The sequence below is a fragment of the Antennarius striatus genome, chromosome 4 (genome assembly GCF_040054535.1).
Source record: "Antennarius striatus isolate MH-2024 chromosome 4, ASM4005453v1, whole genome shotgun sequence".
In the NCBI taxonomy this organism is placed as follows: Eukaryota; Metazoa; Chordata; class Actinopteri; order Lophiiformes; family Antennariidae; genus Antennarius; species Antennarius striatus.
The window spans coordinates 19,501,441-19,520,744 of NC_090779.1; the positions used below are offsets into that span (position 1 = coordinate 19,501,441).

The following is a 19,304-nucleotide window of genomic DNA, read 5'->3' on the forward strand; positions in this document are numbered from 1 at the left end:
AGCGCTGGAGGGGGTTTTTATTTAGAGAGAATCAACAGATTGCGATTCACAATACTGGAAGCAACACACTTTATTTTTTCCACTTCTTTTTGGTTGCATTAGTGATGGTTTGAGAAAAGTTCAAGATAAATTACAGTAAAAAAAAACAAAACACACACTACGTCACCCCCCAGCCACAAACCTTTGCATGTAGACTTTTACAAACAGTGAGATATATGGAAATGATAATATGTCCAATGTTGTCTAACACCTGGAGATGCAATGCAGGGAATTTTTCACCACTAGTATCAACTGAAGGTTTATTGGTGGGACAGTTTCATCTGACTTCCCTCCTCCATCCAGCTCCTCGCATGGCAACAGCTCGCATCCCCTTCTTCACCATGGCTGTCTGTCTGTCTGTCTGTCTGTGGACAACAACAACATAACTCTGAACAAGGGAGCTTCTCACTACCCTCCCCCCCACACAGACACACACATACACTAACACACACACGCACACACAAACATTTGCAGTTCACCAACTACCCCGTCCATCTTCACAGCATCACCCTTCACACTCACACACATGCGCCATCCTTCACCCTCCCCTCCCGCTCCTGACCCCCCCAACTCCCCCACCTCCCACCCCCACGCTTTGCAGAGATCCCCTGTCTGCCCTGGCTGCACTCCCGGCTCACTGGCACCGCCCTGCTGGATGGAAGAGGCAATGAACAGGCTAAGCAAAAGCGACCTTACGCAGCTTTTCCCTCGGTGTCTGTTGATTTCAAACATCCCCTCTCCCGCCCATGACCCCTGCACTTTTATCACGCCTTTGGTTTATTCGTTTTTCTTTCCCCCCGGCGATGGGCTGCTGACTCTGACCTCAAACACTCCCGAGTCACCGTTCGCATCCAGTATCTGTGGTAGTTTGTTTGCAAACTCTGTGTCCCATGTCTTGTCTTGTGACATTTGGTCTTGGATACACATAGTTAGCTCTGCCACCTCTTTCACCGTCTAAGTGCTCATTTTTATGCAGAGCGTAAAAGTTGTTTAGAGTAGCACCACCGTTCTCTGGACCCATACTGATGTTGAGTGTTTGAGGTTATGGCTGAAGCAGGATTAGAAAACGCAGCATGATCCTGAGTGTGTGCGAGTACGAAAAGCATTTATATGCATGGAGGAGTGTGTGCATGCAAATGTGTGGATTATTGTAGCACCCCTCCACGCCGTCACTAATGTTCACCCTTCCCTCCTTCTTTCACTGTCTTTGTATCCCTGCAGCACACGTAAACAAAACTACATGATGAACTTCGCCAGACAGACCAGCGCACGTCACTACTACAGCCGCAAGAGGCGGGCACTGCTACAACGTGCCTGAGCCCCACCTCCCACCCCCCCACCAGGGAAGGGATTCCTCTTCTGACCTGCTAACCGCCCATCAAACCTGCCACGCTCATCCTGATGACACGTTGCCCTCTCAAGTCCCATCCACAGGTGGATTCCAGACAGCCTTAGACTTTTCCTCACCCACCTCTCCTTTCCACTAAACACAGGCCATCCAATCAGTTTACCCCCAGCCAATCAAGGCCTTCCCAACCAAACAGGTTGGCGGGAACGAAACTCAGAAGGAAAGGAGTGAATCGGCCATTTTGTTTACTTTTTTCATGGAGGGGTCAGGGTTTCTAGTTGTTTTCTAATTGTTGCTGTGGTTCCTCTGATTCTTGTCCCCATTTCTGATAATCCTCCCCCCTCCCTGATTTACCTTCCTCCTTCCCTTTCCTCATCCTCCTTTTCCTACCACACTGTGAAATTGAGATATAATATATCACTGCTGAACTGACCAGCCAATTGGAGAGTTGCCTTCCAGTTCCACTGAGCCACCGAGGGGGGAGGACTACTCTTCCGCCGCCAACCAGTACGTTAGGAGAAAGACTATACCGATGATACTGACCATTATGAGGAAGAACGGTGATGAAGAAACTAAAAGAAAAAAAAAAACAATACTGTGTTCTTGCTGTTCTGTGTGTCTGTGGGTTCTTTTTGTGATGAGTTGACTGTGGTGTTCTGTTGATTTGTTTGTTCGTTTTCTACTAATTCATATGCTTTGAAGGGGGCGGGGCTGGGTTCTGTTTCCTTTTTTCCTCATTTATCTGGAATGGATATGGGCAGGGCAGGAAAAGCCCAGCCTCCACAAGATGCAGGAACAAAAAGAATGATTTGCACGAGAGGAAAATTAGAATAATAATAAAAGAAGACAGAATAATGTTTTTTTTAATTTTTTTTTTATATATATGTTGGTCCCGGAAATTACAGATATTTATGGTAAATGGTTCTTCACGTAACCTATTTAAGATGCACTGTGCGTGAAATCTGTATGTTATTTTCTAGTATTAAGTTATTAGGCAGTCGAGTCGAGGTCTCAGACTGCATCATCTCCCTTCTTGTGCTGTTTCCACCCTTCCTCTCTCTCTCTCTCTCTCTCTCTCTCTCTCTCTCTCTCTCTCGTTGCAGATTTCTGAAACCTGGAGGTGAGGCTCTCTTAGTGTTGTTTTTGAAGTCTGTGTAATATGGACCCTCTGCCCTCAGTGTAACTCCAGTATAGCAATCTCATGTATATATATGTATATCCACTATGGGGAGACCCAGCAGCCTTATAAAAGGGAAATAAAGAACTGTCCAAACCTCATTCTGTACACCGTCTGAGCTGCTCTCTCTCTTCATACAGTTTAGATTTTTATTTTTATCCACACAAACACAATCTTTCACTGGAGCTGCCTGTGCCCAATGTGTGGGATTTATGGTGATAAATGAAACCTTACACCCAAAATCACACTTTCATTACATCAAATCACTTCAAACTGAGAAATGCATGTTTTTCCTAGAAAGTTATTCCTAAAATCCTTGTCAAACCACAGTTTTTGTCCAGCAAGACAACTCAAGACTCTCCAAATATTAGATAAAATTATCTGTTACTACCAGCAGCTGTGATCAGCTAAAAACTGCGAGGTTATTGTTTTACAACCACACCAGAGTTGCACTACTACTATTCTCTTTTCATGAGACTGCAGAACATCCTCAGCTGTCTCAAATGCAGAAGTGTGTTTGTTTCTGCAGCACAAAGGAAAGTTTCTGAAACCATTTATTAAAATATTTATTCAAAGATGTTAAAATTAACACATTTACCAATAAAATATTCAAAAACATCTTAAAAAGTTCTCTAATCCCTTTGGTGCACACCTCAGGTTCCTCACACTGGGTGTTCACCACATGCATTTTGCAGATCCTCTGCATTACTCAATGCAGACTCTGCATGCTCATCCCTGAACCCCTAAAGATGCTCATAATAAAGGAGTGTCAAGTCACGGCCATCACCGTAACAGTCAGGAGTGTTACAGCGATGTAGCTGAATTGCTCCGTGACACCCCGGCAGGAGTTACAGTACGGCTGGTCACAGCAGCTATAGGTCATGGTGTAAATGACCCCTCTGATACGGATGCTGTGCACCTGACTGCAGTCCTTCCGAGGCATGCAGCCCCTGGCTGAAAGGGCGCTGTAGTTTCCATAGCGACCATCTGCCTTAAAGCACAGCTCCTCAGGAGGGCATTCCGTCTCAATGAGCTCAGACGCCTCAGCCTTGAACTGGATGGAGCTGTAGTAGCAGAGCAGGTTGTCACATACGATTGAAGGGAGGAGGAGGAAGCATAGAATAGCACCCTGAAGGAGTTGCAACGCGTTCCGCCTGCAAGTTGAAGAGACACATTTTAGTGGCGCGATCTTATTTTGTTGCTGAACAAAACTTAAAGCATCAGTGGTTTACCTCTAGACTCAGAAATCATGGTACTCTGGAGACATTTTTTTAAATATATGGTTGAAGGACTCAAATGCAATTGTACTAAAGAGGCAACTTCATGGCACGAAGACTCTCAAAACTAAGATCACTTGTAAAATTGTCAAATTTAAACAAGCTCTGCAGATGCATGAAAGATTAAAACATTTTAACTACATCTGAGGGAGTCTTGACTACTATATTGACAGCGCAGGTTATCTTTTATGCCTCTTATTCCCATTTATGTCTTCTGAGGATCACTGAAACCGCATCAAAAATTTCTTCTTAATTCCACACACAGGTGTTGGTGCTCACTACTGATTATCAAACTCAAAATGGTCCAAGGTGCAACATGGGAAGGTGGAAGAAATTCCAGTGAGTGCCTTTAAAAATCATCACGAAGCCTTACCTCCTCATTGTTAAGAATTTAACTTTAATCAGAGAGGTTAAACTTCTGAGTTCTGAGCATCTCCTGATGAATCCTAGAGTCATCAATGGCTTCAGGTCCTCACACAGGCCACACCTTTCTGCACACCTGCATATAAACCACTCAGAACACCAAATGAGAGTTCAATCATGGTACTTTTATTCTGATAAGTGAATTATCCAGAGTGACGATACATAAACTTGAACACAACAGGAAGATGGCCGAGCGGTCCACCTTGTTCTCTCTGTGGTAAACGTAATCACGTAAAACACTGATTGTGATGCTTCTTTTTTTTTTGGTCACCAAACAAATTCATTTGGCAAACATTGTAAGCATCTGCTCAAATGTTAGTCGGATGTGGAGAAGTGCCTCTCACAAGCACTTCTATGATGAAGTGGTAGATAATGTGAAGTTGCTGGATGATGTATAATTTGCACATGAATCCCGAGGCTCATTTTCAACAACTTCAGTAATGTTAGTGTAATTTATTAGGCCTTTGAGCATCCTTAGTAGCATCTTCAATAGACTGTCATTATTTGGCGGGAGGTTACATTTGTCTTCACAGCAGCAGGAGTGGCTGATGTTGTACCTGACCCCCCGGTACGTGGTGATTTCATGGGAGTCACAGACATTGGCGTGCACACAGCCCTGAGCCGACAGGAGATGTACGGGGCCGTAGCGGCCCGTGGAGGTGGAACAGTGCCAGTTGGGAGGACACTGGGTCGTGAGATTTGTGCAGGTATTTTGTTTGTACTGCAGAGGACAGTAGTAACACAGCAGCAAGTCCAGGCTCACAACGGGGAGGACAAGAGCCGAAGAGACCAACAGGATGGATGCCAAAAACCACTGTGGTCCCAGTAGGTGGACATCCAGACTGCAAATCAACACATGCACAGGAAATTAAGAGTAACAAAGACTGGAAACATACCTTAATGTAATCAGTCACAGAGTTTGAAAGGTTAGGTGTGCTGTTCACCTGCTCTTTCCTTGGGATTTCATGTTTCTCTCAGGAACAGCCAGCAGTCCAACAGGGGGAACCTCCAAACAGAAACACCAGGAAGCCCTCTGATGACCAAGCAGAAACAGGTGTGTGACGCTGAAGCTCTTAGCTTTATTCACAGATAAATCAGACACACGAGACCAACAGATTTAACATGAATGTTGGCTTCTAAGTTATTGTAAAGAAGTGATAAACCTGCAATACACTTTTGTATACAGTCTGTGGAAGGAAGATCCTTTGCAGCTGACATTAGAGGTAGGACTACAGCGCCATCTGCTGTCAGTTTGAGCAACATCAGAAGATGGATGGATGATTGGATGGATAGATACTTTCACTGATTTTAAAAAATTCAGACTGACTTTGTATTGATTCGGCAAAACAGAAGACATCTTCCTCATCTTCCGTCTTCATGTTCCATTCACGATCCATAGCCAGATAAGGAGAGTACTGCCTCTTTGTACAAAGGTTGCTGAAAAATAAGATTATTCTATGTGAGTTTATCACCATCTCTTGCTGTATGTGTACACGTGAGTTATGTTATTCTGAGAGATAAGGAAAAAATGTCTCACAACCAGCTCTTGTTCTTCATCCTCCTGGCTAGAGAAGCCCCATTCTTTTTCTTCTGCTGGGTCGTAGCTGTACAGAGGAATCAGCCTGTGGCGCAGCTCATCTATTCTGTAATGCATGCAAAAAAAAAGAACAATAATAACAAAAACAACCCAATGTACCCAATCATTAAAGCAATGCTTTATCAGCTTACCTTGATCTCCTCTTGATATGAAAAACCTGAAGAGGACCATTGAAATCTTTAAGATAAATCTGTGATGCAGCCAAGTGACATTAACCATTTAGAACAGTTCTTACCACTGCTACTATGGATCCGATCACGATGAGCACTAATACAAAGATAAGTGCAAAGTATCCAGGAAATTCAGGTTTTACATTTGGTGTTGAAATGTGCGGAGTTGTAAAGTTGGAAGGCATTTCTATCTGTCTGACCTCCTCTCCTTCCTGCTGTGTTCACATTTGATGACACATTTGTGTCATGTTCATTGGAGATTTGTTGCTTTTGCTCCCATTGAAATGTCACATTTGTCAAAGTTGGCAAGGCTCCATAATTACTGCTGGAAAAAAAATTAAACACAAACAACCACAGTGAACACACCAACCAAGAGTCGGCATGAAGGATTTAATGCTTTTACAAGTAGATGGTTGTAGAAAACAAAGCCTCGTATAAATACCATTCATATACAGTGAATACCAATATTTGTCAACAATTAAAGTGCATTGCATCTTACCGTAAATGTTAAACCCGATGTCTGGAAGTGGTTGACACACATTTCCTCCACCCTGCACTCATTTGATTTTGAATGAAACCGAACCTGCCAAACAACATTCCTGAGTTAGGAGTGGATATGATGTAGTTCATTATTTATTTAAACTGGAAAGATTTGTTTCTGATGAGCAAAGGAAAAGCTACCTCTTTCTTTTTCTTTTTTTTGTTTTGTTACTCACACCTTATATATTTCCATACCATGTCATTTCTGAACCCTGGTAAAATGTGAGAGTTGCTAGAATGAGTGTTAAATCGTCTACATTTTGACACATGTAATGTTTTCCGGTGGCCAGCAGGGGGACAGTTGTTGAGAACTGCTCAAGGAGAAAGAAGGGAGGGACGCTCAAGCAACTCTCCAAATCTTTTACAGCTCTGGCTCATAGAGAATGATTCAGTCCAGTGGTAATCTAGTCACTGCCTGGGCTTTAGGGTGAGTTTTAAACTAGGAGAAAGATCAGAGTAGATTACAAACTCTATATATCAGTTTTAATTTGTATAATATTTTTTGTTTTGGGGCCAAGTCTAATTTTGCCAGCTTTGAATATGTTTATAGTAAAAAGGTTGGAACGTACTGGTCTGTGTTGCTATGGGTTACAGTGACCTAACAGTATTTATTGTTTCAGTCAATTCACGGTGAGTGTGCAAATTTAAAGTTTTCATTTACAATGAAATGTGAACTACTTGTGATACTTCTCGCGACTTATTTCCACAGGTGAGCTTCAATGGCGCGCACCGGTGCATTTATTGTTGTGGTTTGAAAATTTGTTAATTATTAGACCAACGTAAAGCCTCAGGATCAGCTAGACTACAGCCATAAAACAGTTCACTTATTCTGCCATGAAGTTAAATTACAATTTATGCCTAATTCTGGATTCCTGGTTTTCTTTTCCTTTTTTTTTTGTACAGCATAGTTCATCATTTTATCATGTTTGGGACCCACAAACTGTGGAAATATAACATCATCTAAAGACCTGATAGATGAATCCAACTGAAAGGCAAAGAAGATCAATCACGAGACAAGATGCAAGCGACTCCGACCCCCCCCATGCCACTCACTGAGGATCCACATGGAACACACGTTTATGAGTGCATAGAAGTTTTTCCTGAAGATGATGAAAGTCATATTTATGAGACCGTCTTGCCTGCGAGCACAAGCCCACCTGAACCCCCACCTGAACCCTCACCCAAACCCTCAGGGAATGCAGACTACCAGAGACCCATCCCTGTTCGTGCACCTCCCCCTCCACCAAGACCCAGGATTCCTAGTGCAATTTTGCCAGGACCCCCCGCTGTCTCTGCAAGGCCAATTGCAAAACCCAGAAAGCAGTTTTCCTGTGACCTTACAGAGCCTGTTAGCAGACTGAATCGCTCCCGGACAGAAATACACAATGTGAGTATCTCCATCATTTTCTCCCACAACAAAGACAAAGACAAGCTTTTATGATAAAATACAATCAACCTTTGCTTTTCACACCAGGATGCCTTCACCATCAAACTAATAGATACACCACAAGGCAGCACCAGGGGTCTGACTTCATTTTGTGCGGCAACTTCTAAGTAAGATATTGAAATGAATTCCTGCGTGTCTTTTTCTCCTATAAATTAGACCCTCTTTAATTACTGTGTGCAATTTGGAGAGCTTAAAGTAGCCTACCGTCTGATAACTTCTTAATATCTTACTAGTTTTAGTTTTCTTTTGTCTTCCATTTGTTCTTTCAGCTCAGTGTAGTCACTGTTCCTTTATTTTATTGCTATGATTCACGCTGCCTATGAAGTTTACGGTAAGTGTGTAACACATTTGCCATCAAACTTTACAAACCCTTTTTTTGGTCTCTGATAGATTGATGTCACGATACAAACACACAGACAGAACTCACAACTCAGGTGTGGTTTGGGGTCGAGTGTTACAGATCAGCCCGGCCCTGCTGGAGCAGGTGGAGGTGAACATCAGCGTGTCCACCGGGTGGGAGAACCACCAGCTCCCCCTCTCCACAGCCGGTGAGATTAAAAAGGTTTCCAATATAGCACAACCTAAGTAATCACTTGAGCTAAAGAAAATAATTGAGTAAGATTTATGTCTCTCTCCATTGTGGTGGAGTAGAAGTATGTCAATAAGTATTCACTGGTAATGTTCCATCACTGCATGCCACAATACCACTTCACTGTCAGAAACTTCGGCTTGTTCTGCTGTTATTGCAAATGTTTACAGAAGTGTGTGGACTCTGACCCCTAATTCTTATCCAGTGAACAGAGAGGTGAAAACTCTGATTGATGAAATCTTCCAGCTGTTGGGCATTGATCCCAACACAAGAGAGGATTACGTTTTAAAACTGTGCGACTCTGAAGAGTGTCTGCAAAAGTAGGTCACCATAAAACATTGCGTGTTACCTGCTACCATTGTTCAATCGGATTCACTGCATACCATTTCTCTTATCTCTACATAGTGAAGAGCTGCTGGGTATGCATGAGAGTATTCAGATGTACTGCAAGTTTGAACTAGCAGTGCCTCTACGACTGCTCTGCGTGAACGACCTCAAACACCGTCTGGTTAGGGATGTAAGTTCAGATCGAGTTCTTCTCCTTTACCACTCATAGTATTGATTACTTACCAGGAATTCATGTCTATAGTCCTGGAATGCTGCTGTTACAAACACCTGTGACAGATCCCTGGTAAAACCAGATACTCCCTCTCCCTCCCTCTTGACTTTCTTCTGTTTACATCACATCACAGCTGATGGCACTGAGTTGCAGGAGTCAATACAAAAATATTGAACCAAATGTTTCCAACATTTATGGTCCTAAAAGTCAATTAAGGCCATGAAAGAATTCTACTTGGCTTCTTCTGGTTTGGTACGTGTTTTATGCTGATTCCATAACAAAATCTAATAGGAAACAAAGACAGAGACTACAAGTTCTGAATGATATTTTTATTTCACAAGGCCGCTCCAATCTCATTTCTTTAGAACCTCCAGAAGTGGACTTATTCTAATGCTTTTATTTGTACTCAAGCGTCAACTTAGTGGGATGATCTGATGTTCTCCTTTAGAATTCAAGATTTGTACATCTATGGCAGGTCGTACCGTACATTCCCTTGCCATTACCAGCCACCCCCCTACTTGATTGTAGTTTTAATGTCCTTTTGGTGGAATACTGTGTTTACTTTCCACCAGAGATAACAGGACTTGTGTCTTCTCAACAGTTTAACTCATCAGGCCATAGAAACATATGAGGGGTCACCAAGGTGTCACTAGACCACAAGTTATGACCTTTACTGGTAACTTTACCAATATTCTAAATTAACCTTCGCTATGCTCTCAATTTGGATCTCTTTAACAATAATATGTTTTCTATCATCTTCCGCATCTTTTCCGGAATGCCTTTTGATTCTGGCGAGAACCCATGCAGACACGGGGAGAACATCTACACAGACAGGATTCAAACCTGGAAACTTCTTGCAGTGAGGCAACAGCAAAACCGTTTTTCAAACGAATAACTGAATTTTTGTGTTCACTGAGGTTGTGTGTTTTGAGCCCAACATACAGTAGATGATACTTCACCAAATCTTATTTTTTTGGGCTAAACATTCAAATTTGGTTTATTCTGTATATTTCACATATCTAGATATATATTTATATATCACATTTCAAATCCAATGTGTAGCTTCTTCTAAGAATGGCAAGATCTCTTGTATTCAAAAGGGTGTGGTTCTATTATTGTGCTATTATAGGCACATAGTGCGCCCTTGTTACTTGTGGTTAATGTGCTCCAGAAACCACAAGCAAATAATGATTTCCGCGATATGGCAATGAACTATTTATTATCTACGGTAATTTAAACATTTATGAACCCTCCCCATACTGATATTAAACCACCTTCTACCTGTATTACCTTTCCCCACATTCTCATCAATTGCTTTAAGCATTTTTGTGTCTCACGAAAGTCCGACACTCACGGAACGTAGCGCACTTCTGGACGCCGTCAGCCAATAGAATGTGTGTATGGTATCACGTGACTGCCTGCCAAAAATCCGCGATGAGGTGAAGTTCAATTAGATCAAGGCCAAACAGGAAGGGAGACAAAAATTAGGTTATTTAATGGCTGAGCAGTTCATACAGCTTTTATCAGACCAGCTGAACTGAATCATCACCACAACATTTAAATGACAAACATCCCAATGAGAGCATTATTTTCCTGTGCTACGTCTCATCCAGTAGCAGTAGATATCATGACAGGCCACTCCGACATCCTACGTTTTTTAATGCATGTTTCCTTGTAGGGGTGGGATGACAGAGCCTCAGGCCAACCATACCAGCTCCTGCGTCCTGTCAGTGTTTTCAACACCTCCAAGTAAGATTTCCAGTGATGTGTCCCATAACAGCTCTGTGAAACGCTTTTGGTTGCAGTGACACCTGTTAACTAGGTCATATGTCAGTAGGTTGCTGTTTATAGATAACACTGGGAAGGTTAGTTCTGTTTCCGACCTCTCCATCACCTCTTCTCCTCATCAGGCTGAGTCTGCAGGAGGTGCTCCAGATCTACAACAGAGAGGTGCTGGAGCTGAAGAGAACCAGGGTCAGTAAAGCCTGGATAACCATCGGGGCTCTCCTACGTGATCATTTGCATTTTGTTTTTGGCTCGTAATTCACATGAATCTGTAACACCAGTGAGATCCTACGCTGACTTTCTGATAATTCCTTTCCTGTCTGTAGTGCATGGTGAGAATAAATGCCATCGTTGAATGTGTTCGAACAATCAGCAATCTTCTGTGTGGACTGTCGTGTCAGGAGTTGGAGGAAATGATCGGCAAGCTTAACCGAGCTACGGTAGAAAAGCACATACCGTCACCTGCCTCAAGATTGTGACACTGCAATGAGACAAAGGAATCTAAAATACTTTACTTGCTTGTGTGTTTTCCGTCTTGTTTGCAGAGTTTTAATGACCCAGCTGAGGTTGAAACTGGTGGGTAACTAGAACTCAATTTCTATCACTATTGGTGCTTTTTCTCTTGATAACCAAACTTGTGGACATTGCAGATATGAAGGTGTCTAAACAGTTAACAACAGAAATATCATCACTGTTTGAAAACATATGTAGATACATGTATATTCCTGCAGCTTAAATTTAGCTCATTAAGCAAAATGCATGGAATCTCAGATTAGTAATTGGTGCTGATTTCTGCTTCAAGGATCATATTAAGGTCTAATATACCTCCTTTCAGCAAAATAAATACAATAAACAGACCATCCAATCAATCGAAAAGCAGATGATTCCCCCTCTTCTTTGCATAAACTTATCGATACTTATGTTGCTTGTAATTTAACTGACATTTAGAGTTTAATTTCTCTCAACTCTTCATTCTCCCTGTTCCAGGTATGGTGCTGCTCCACAGTGCCCTGCACAAAGTCATGCAGATATTTTTTGACAACTTCCAGTCAGACTACAAATGTGAGGAGAGGACCGGAAAAGCAGTTACACGTGACGTGGAGGACAACGTGGAAATCTTCCAATTCCAAGCTACATCTCTGTACAACCTGGAATTCATGTGGATGAACAGGTATGAAATCAGAGGTACAGATTTACTGTTTCTATGTATCATACAGTTTTAGCATGATCAAACATTCATGCCTTAATTGTTTCCTTCCATTATTTGTAGTTATGAACACTTCTCTATTTCCTGTGACTTGACATATGGAGGAAAACATATCTGTAAAACGGGAATTTGTGAGAATATCAGCACTGCTTTGACTTTTGGGAACAAGATCCAGTGTAACCGCATGTAAGATTCTCCCACATTGATTAACATTACATTTCTGCTGGTAGTTACACAACAAAATGATCTGTGAGATCGTCAAGTGTTTAGAAATGACCTATCTGTATATTTTGGAAGCATGAATTTTTGACTGTGTGTGTTTTATATGTCAGGTTTGCGTTTCCTGTCCCGATAAAGCAGCTGCCGTACGAATGCATGTTGACATTTCGCCTCAAGGGCTCCAAGCGAGGCAAGAGTCCAGAGCTTTTAGGCTGGGCTGTGCTGCCTCTGTTCAGTGACAGGTAGGTGTTTACACAACATTTACACCACCGTGAGAAGGTTTGGACAAAAAACTATCAAAAGTTTCCCATAGCAGACGGGGATTTCAGTATTGATTTCAGCATGTTTTGATGACTTTTGTGTTCAAATCATAAAGTGCATAATGGGAGGCTGTGTGAATTTTCAAAATAAAATGATTTTGATTCACTAAAAGTGAGATGAGTAGAATGATTTTGTTTTTAGAATAAGTAATAATCATTACTTTGTACCTATTTTTGCTATTACTATATGTTCCAAGCATAGTCCATTGTCTGTGTGTTATCACTTGTCATTAGCAGTTTCAAATGTGTCATTTTCTGAACTTAATGCATGTTTAATGTGTGTAAAGGCATTGCATATCAATGAATTCTACTGTTTAAACTGAGCTCTGATGTAATGAGTGACCTTTGTCTCTGTCTGCAGCACTCTGGTGTCGGGGACTGTTCTGCTCGGCCTGTCCAGGCTGGCAGAGCTGCCTGCCCTTCCTTCTCCTGCCCTGTATGATAGCCACAGACAACCCACCTGGGTCATACTGCAGGTCAGTACAGTTGAGCAGCTCCCCTTTTGAACCAAAACACAACCACTTCAAGTTTCACAATGCAGTCATCCTCGTGCCTTTTCCCCAGCTGGAGTTCAAGCATCTGTTTGAGTGGACGTATCAGAGGCCCATTGCGCTCCCAGCTTCAGTCACGTTTACGCCACCTTGTGAGGAGTTACGAAAGAAATTGCTGGCTGTCTCTAAGAAGCATTGCCTCTGCTTGTGAGTTACCAATAAAAATGACACACTTTGCACCATTAACTGGACGTGCATCCGCATCGCCTTCTGAGCTTCAATTGTTTGTATGTTCAATCAAAAGAGAAATCCGTTCATTGTATTTCCACATTCCTGATATTATCTCATCTTCTCCAGCCTGACAGAAAATGAGAAGGCTTTCCTCTGGAGCAAACGTTACTGTAGTGATAATGGAAGCACTTTCCTCCACCTGCTTCTGGGTGGAGCCCCCAGGTGGCATCCTGAAGATTTGACAGAGATTTATACAATTTTAGAAAACTGGCCCATCTATCTGCCAGAGGAGGCGCTCTTCCTGCTCAGTGTCAGGTAGGCTTCCCTTGGATCATTTGAAGAACAAACACAGGCCTAATGCGATCTGCAAGAACCACCATGCACAGAAAGCAGACAAAGATTACATGTTCTGATTCATAGCTTCGAGTATGTCCTGCAGTAGTGGAAGAAAAGGTATAAATGCTGGTGTTACATGTGATGTGTGTCATTACAGCATCAAGGATTTAAAAGTGTCACTTACAGTTTTACACCTGTTAAAGTGGGCCTAATTGCAGTAATATAATTACACAATATAACATATAATAGTGCATCTTATTTTGTTGGTTGACAACATGAATGAAGCGAGTGGAAAAGTTGTCAGAATAAAATCTGTGCTTTGTGTCTTGTGATGCATCACATTTTTATTTTTATTTTCTCAGTTTTCATGATCAGACTGTGCGAAGAGCTGCGGTTTATTACTTTAAACAGATACCAGATGGCGAACTGGAGGTTTTCCTTCCACAATTGGTTCAAGTGAGTGAAATAACACAGAGCAGTAACCCATACGCATGTATGAGTATATATCACGTAGAAAGGTTTGATCCTTCAACCCCTTCCTGCAGGCTCTGAAGAGTGAGTGGGAGTTAGACGGACCTCTGGTGATGCTGCTGTTGGAGAGATCACTGATGAACACCCAGATCGCCCAGCAACTCTACTGGTGAGTAACAGACGGACTGAATGTAATGTCAGACAGGATAAACGCTTGTTTGAGGTGGAAATCTGTTGATATCGTTTTGATTGTCATCACGTCGTTGAAGTTTTACCAGTTCTTACTGTTGGCCCTCCTTGCAGGCTGCTGGAGGACGCCCGCACCGACCCCTACTACCAGAGCTGGTTCTGTAAGGTCCAGGCGGCCCTGCAGCACTGCTGTGGACGGGCACTGAGGCAGGAGTTGCAGCACGAAACCCGTCTGGTGTCTGCGTTGGTGCAGGTGGCAAAGAAGGTTTGCGCTGCTGAAAAGATGCGACGTAAGGTCGGTGAATGGACGTCTCCTCTAAATAACTAGTCCCTGGTCGTTTTAGTTCATTTTACTAGCTGTTTGATTTTGTGTGTTTGTCTCCAGAACGTCTTGAAGAAAGAAAAGTCACAGATTCAAGACTTTTTCAGAGATGACATGAGCTGTTCTTTGCCACTGGATCTTGCATTTCGCGTAAAGGGGGTGGATATGGATGTAAGTCGCAATGAACGCGACATCTTTCGTATCAGTACTCAAGTCTAGAACGCACACAGTTCATATCTGGAGTGTTTAGTCCTCTGATATGTTATCTACAGACCTGCAAGGTCTACAACTCCAACGCCGCCCCGCTGGGGATCTCGTTCTTCTGTTCTGACCCATTAGCCGAGAAAATCGGTGTCATCTGCAAGGTTGGTCTTTGTACTTTGATCCATACTGGGCCTCATATGAGAACTCTGCAGAAGTTTTTCAAGTTGTCATAACTTGCTGGTTTCAGCTGCATGGACGCTGCCCTATTGAATGAACACTCACCCTTTTAATTTGTTGCTCAGACAGGAGATAATCTGCGTCAGGACATGTTGGTGCTTCAGATAGTCCGTGTGATGAATCGACTCTGGCTTCAGGAGGGGCTCGACCTTCAAATGATCACCTACAAGTGTCTTTCTACCGGCAGAGATCAGGGTCAGTTTATCTGTCTGTGCTATTGAATAAACAGTCATTCTTCCTTGAATTAAATCTATGCAGCTGTGGAAGTTTTTCCAAATATTTTCTTTGTGCCTGTCAGGTCTGGTGGAAGTGGTTCCGAAGGCTGAGACCCTGAGGACTATTCAGCAGGAGTCAGGTCTGGTAAAAGGCAACTTTCGAGATGACACGCTAGAGAAATGGTTTCATATGTGGAATAGAACTAAGGAGGACTACGAGAAGGTTAACTCCTCGAAAAAAGAGTTGTGATAACTCAAATAAGTTTACTATGGACTTAAATATTCACTTTTGGGTTTTTTTGTAACAGGCTGTGATGAACTTCATCCACTCTTGTGCGGGTTGGTGCGTGGCCACCTTCATCCTGGGTATCTGTGACCGTCACAATGACAACATCATGTTGAAACGGAGTGGGCACATGTTTCACATTGACTTTGGAAAGATTATGGGCAACGCACAGAAGTTCGGAACTTTTAAAAGGCAAGTCAGTCTAAAAACAAATGGCATTTTGAAAGAGGGAAGTGTTAATTTTGGGAAGCAAAGCGATACAGAAACATCTGAATTCAAAGAGAATAATGTGAAGTAAAGCGAAAAAAACAACCGGGTGTCATGATTTGTTTTTAAAGTTCTTTCCTTTTTTACAATGACAGAGACAGATCACCTTTCATCTTCACGTCTGAGATGCATCACTTGATCACAGGTGGGAGGAAGAAGCCTCAGCGCTTGCATCGTTTCGTGGAGCTGTGCTGCGAAGCTTACAACATAATCAGGCAGCGTTCTGCACTGATACTCAGCTTGTTGGAGCTGGTAAGCCCTTCCCTGAGTAACACCACCGCGGTGACAACTTTAGAGCCATAGAGACTAGACAACATTCCGCAAAGCACAGTTCTGATTACTGTGTGTGTAATTTCCAGATGCTCAATGCAGGAATGCCTGAACTGAAGGATTCTTCTGACTTGCAATACGTCCAGAACAACCTCAGACCTCATGACACAGATCTGGAGGCCACGTCCTATTTTACAAAGTAATGTAATATAAAACACAAATACACAATGTTTATTTTCCTGTTTCAGTGTTCATTAATTAGTTTGCATCCCTCCTGATGCAGGAAAATCAAGGAAAGCCTGGCCTGTTTTTCAGTCAAGTTTAATTTCCTGGTGCACAACATGGGTCAGGGAAAGAAACAGGAGTCGCTAACTTCGAATGGCATCCCTGCTCCCAGCACCAACATCCAAGAAGCTGTCATCCAGGGATGCAGCATCAATGGAAAAGATGTGGTGAGGCCACGCGGTGCTCTTGTGCCGTAGTAACTCAAATGAAACGCTTTAAATTTAAACCGGGAACAGACAGTAGATTTGCTTGTGGTGCCTGAGGAAGCAGCAATGAATTTATAAAATCCTGATGAAAAACCATAATGCTGTTTGATTTGCAGATTTATCACCTGAGAGTAACCATTGATGATGGATTTCTGAACAGCGACAAGACATTAGAGCAGCTTGAGCTGATCCATAAGCAGCTGCAGGAATACTTCATCAAATCGAAGCTCCCTCAGTGAGTAAAGATGGATTTGGAAGCATTGCTTTTTCCTCTCACAGCGACGCAAGTTGTTTAATTTCGACACGCTTATAGGTTTCCGAGACGGTTCAAGATGTCATTCACAGCAGACAGCAAGACTACTCTATTGAATAAATACCTCAAACAGCTTTTTGAGGGACCATGCAAAGGAGTAAGTTCATGTTGTCGCTGGTTAATTTCTCTCTGTTGTAAAACTGGCTTTAACTTGCAAACCTGTCGCGCTCTGCAGAATGAATATGTGTGCAGCTTGTTCCTGGATGGGCCTAATATAGTCCAGGAAAATGTGACCACAGGTAATTTTCTGTTTTTCAATGGTGGGTGTATTAAATATTAGAAGGTGAGGTTGAATAAAAAATGCAATATTAATGTATGTACTATTATACTGGGATTTACTGGTATTGATCTTTGTGCTACTGCAGGAGCCAGTCCCCAGATCCAGCTCCTCATTTCCTACTCCGACTTTAAACTCTCAGTGCTGGTGAAACACCTAAAGAACATTGTGAGTTTCCTTCACACTTATTATTGAATAGCACCTTTCATATAGAAGGAACCGACGCTGCGATATAGTGAAGTGTGTTTTATTTCGGTATTTTCACGTGTGCTTTTAACAGACGCATGCAAATGGCTCCAAACCCGATGCCTACGTGGTGGTCCGCCTGCGACCAGACCCTCAACAGCGTTCAAAGAAGAAGACAAAGGTTGTCCGAAATAATGACAACCCCACCTTCAATGAACTGGTACAATTTTTATTTGCCCTGTTGTCTGTCTAACATTAAGCACAGTTCAAATAATCTCTACTTTTTACAGGCAGATTTGAAAATTCTGCAAAGAAATAATAATTAACATTCTGCAAAGAAATAAACATCATACATAAGTCCAGCTTAGGACTTCAAAAAAAATGCAGCTTCGCTTTTTGCATTTTCAAAATAAAGCCTTATTTCACACACATCTGACACTGAATTAAAATACAAGACAAACTTTGTAAAAAAAAAAAAAAAGAACAAACTGAACACTGGATATTCTGAATATGAAGCTTTTTTGTGACTAGAATATCCGCTTTTAATTCATTTACAGCTGGAGTACAATTACGTCCCACTGTTGTATGGGATGGTGCTGGAAGTGACGGTGAAGAGCAAGAAGACTTTTTTGGCTGCAACTAACATTCGACTGGAGAAGAAGCTGATCGATCAGGAGACATGGTTTCTCCTTGGGAACTGTGCGAACTGACCTCGGAGAGCAGAGGGAGCTGCGCTGCACACTTGGCGTCAGTAGGGGGCGCAACTACACCGAGAAAGGAGATCATCCAAAGAGAGTGGATGACTGACACCCAGCAGAGGAACTGTGGACTCTCATCTGCACTTATTTATCATATACTGTATTAAAAAAAAACCTTGCACAAATGCTATATTTTCCTAGCAATGGGGGTGAGGATACGGATGAAGTTACAAAGCTGAGTAAAACTCAAGCGGACTGTTTACTGAGTGAATTGTCACACATGACTGTTTCAATATGTTCATATGAGACATTCGCTATTTAGACTGATTTATGGATGCACGTGTTTCTGTTGGATGAAGGGAAGAAACCAGTTTTATCATCATCCTTGCACTTCTGTTTGTACTTTAACTTGTTGTTCCTGTCTGACTCAAAGCTGTCCTTGTATATGTAGGTGGCTGAGGCCGCTGACAGATTAAAGAGGAGGCGATGCAGTGCTGTTAGGAGCCGCCTGCCCCATTCCTGCCTCGATTGATTGTATTTGTCCCTTTCGGCTGTGTCAACTGAGCGTCCTTAACCAGTGGGATTGAAAGCGAAAGATGGGTGGGAGAAGGGGGGTTGAGGTGGGAGGCTTTGCACCCAGTGTGTGAGCAGGATGACAACTCTACCTCTCTGGCCTGAGGAGGCAGAGTTAACGCTCTCCCCCTCACTCCATCCATCAGTGGCATCAGACACAGTGATGCACATGCATGCATAAACACTCAAAGCCAGATGTCCATTGTATCTAAAATGGCAACTCATCTCTCTCACACACACAAACACACACATACACAGAGTTTTTCAAAGACTGATGCAGGTTATCTTAATGGCATCGTCCTCCCGACAGTGCCGCTGACCCACGCTCTCGCCTGCCAAATTCAAGGGATTTAGTGATGAACGACGATAGAAATAGACCTCCATGCACTGTGTTTGGTTCAATAATGCATACCTCTGTGACGCTATTTATATTATTCCCTGCTGGGTCTCTCACAGTATGGGACGCTTGGAAGATAATGCTGCTTGCTATTCTTTTTTTTTTGTGGTATTTGTGGAGTATTGATGTGTCCCGGCATCATTCATCCATTTC

The 19,304-nt window shown here is 42.5% G+C and overlaps 2 protein-coding genes and 1 long non-coding RNA gene across 6 annotated transcripts in view; 2 read left to right on the forward strand and 1 right to left on the reverse strand.

Annotated features, from left to right (window-relative positions):
- LOC137593906 (reelin-like) overlaps positions 1 to 2,028 on the forward strand; it is a 76,924-nt gene extending 74,896 nt beyond the window's left edge. For both annotated transcript variants that reach the window (XM_068313009.1, XM_068313010.1), the window contains exon 64: positions 1,261 to 2,028. In XM_068313009.1, the coding sequence (XP_068169110.1) occupies positions 1,261 to 1,357 (97 nt within the window). In that variant the 3' untranslated portion in view covers positions 1,358 to 2,028. The remainder of the gene's footprint in view (positions 1 to 1,260) is intronic.
- A 3,630-nt stretch (positions 2,029 to 5,658) lies between these two features.
- Positions 5,659 to 6,615, reverse strand: LOC137594353 (uncharacterized). Of its 2 annotated transcripts, none has more exons than XR_011035232.1 (5): positions 6,531 to 6,615; positions 6,097 to 6,356; positions 5,993 to 6,018; positions 5,802 to 5,907; positions 5,659 to 5,701 (listed from the first exon to the last, which is right to left on the reverse strand). It is a non-coding gene; the product is annotated as an uncharacterized lncRNA (long non-coding RNA). The 2 variants fall into 2 exon arrangements; XR_011035233.1 differs by having other exon boundaries at positions 6,097 to 6,353; positions 6,531 to 6,578.
- A 381-nt stretch (positions 6,616 to 6,996) lies between these two features.
- On the forward strand, positions 6,997 to 18,698 carry pik3c2g (phosphatidylinositol-4-phosphate 3-kinase catalytic subunit type 2 gamma). Of its 2 annotated transcripts, none has more exons than XM_068313327.1 (33): positions 6,997 to 7,201; positions 7,475 to 7,958; positions 8,046 to 8,125; positions 8,409 to 8,566; positions 8,813 to 8,927; positions 9,013 to 9,124; positions 10,845 to 10,915; positions 11,077 to 11,140; positions 11,278 to 11,391; positions 11,497 to 11,527; positions 11,939 to 12,122; positions 12,222 to 12,344; positions 12,491 to 12,619; positions 13,059 to 13,173; positions 13,262 to 13,395; positions 13,546 to 13,734; positions 14,118 to 14,211; positions 14,301 to 14,395; positions 14,530 to 14,710; positions 14,801 to 14,908; positions 15,010 to 15,102; positions 15,244 to 15,373; positions 15,477 to 15,616; positions 15,702 to 15,871; positions 16,042 to 16,198; positions 16,306 to 16,415; positions 16,500 to 16,668; positions 16,824 to 16,942; positions 17,021 to 17,117; positions 17,196 to 17,259; positions 17,386 to 17,465; positions 17,578 to 17,703; positions 18,041 to 18,698. In XM_068313327.1, the coding sequence occupies exons 2-33, from the start codon at positions 7,590 to 7,592 to the stop codon at positions 18,191 to 18,193; spliced, it is 4,074 nt and encodes a 1,357-aa protein (XP_068169428.1). In that variant the 5' UTR covers positions 6,997 to 7,201; positions 7,475 to 7,589; the 3' UTR covers positions 18,194 to 18,698. The 2 variants fall into 2 exon arrangements, with proteins under 2 accessions (XP_068169428.1, XP_068169429.1); XM_068313328.1 differs by having other exon boundaries at positions 7,480 to 7,958.
- Positions 18,699 to 19,304: the final 606 nt, after the last annotated feature.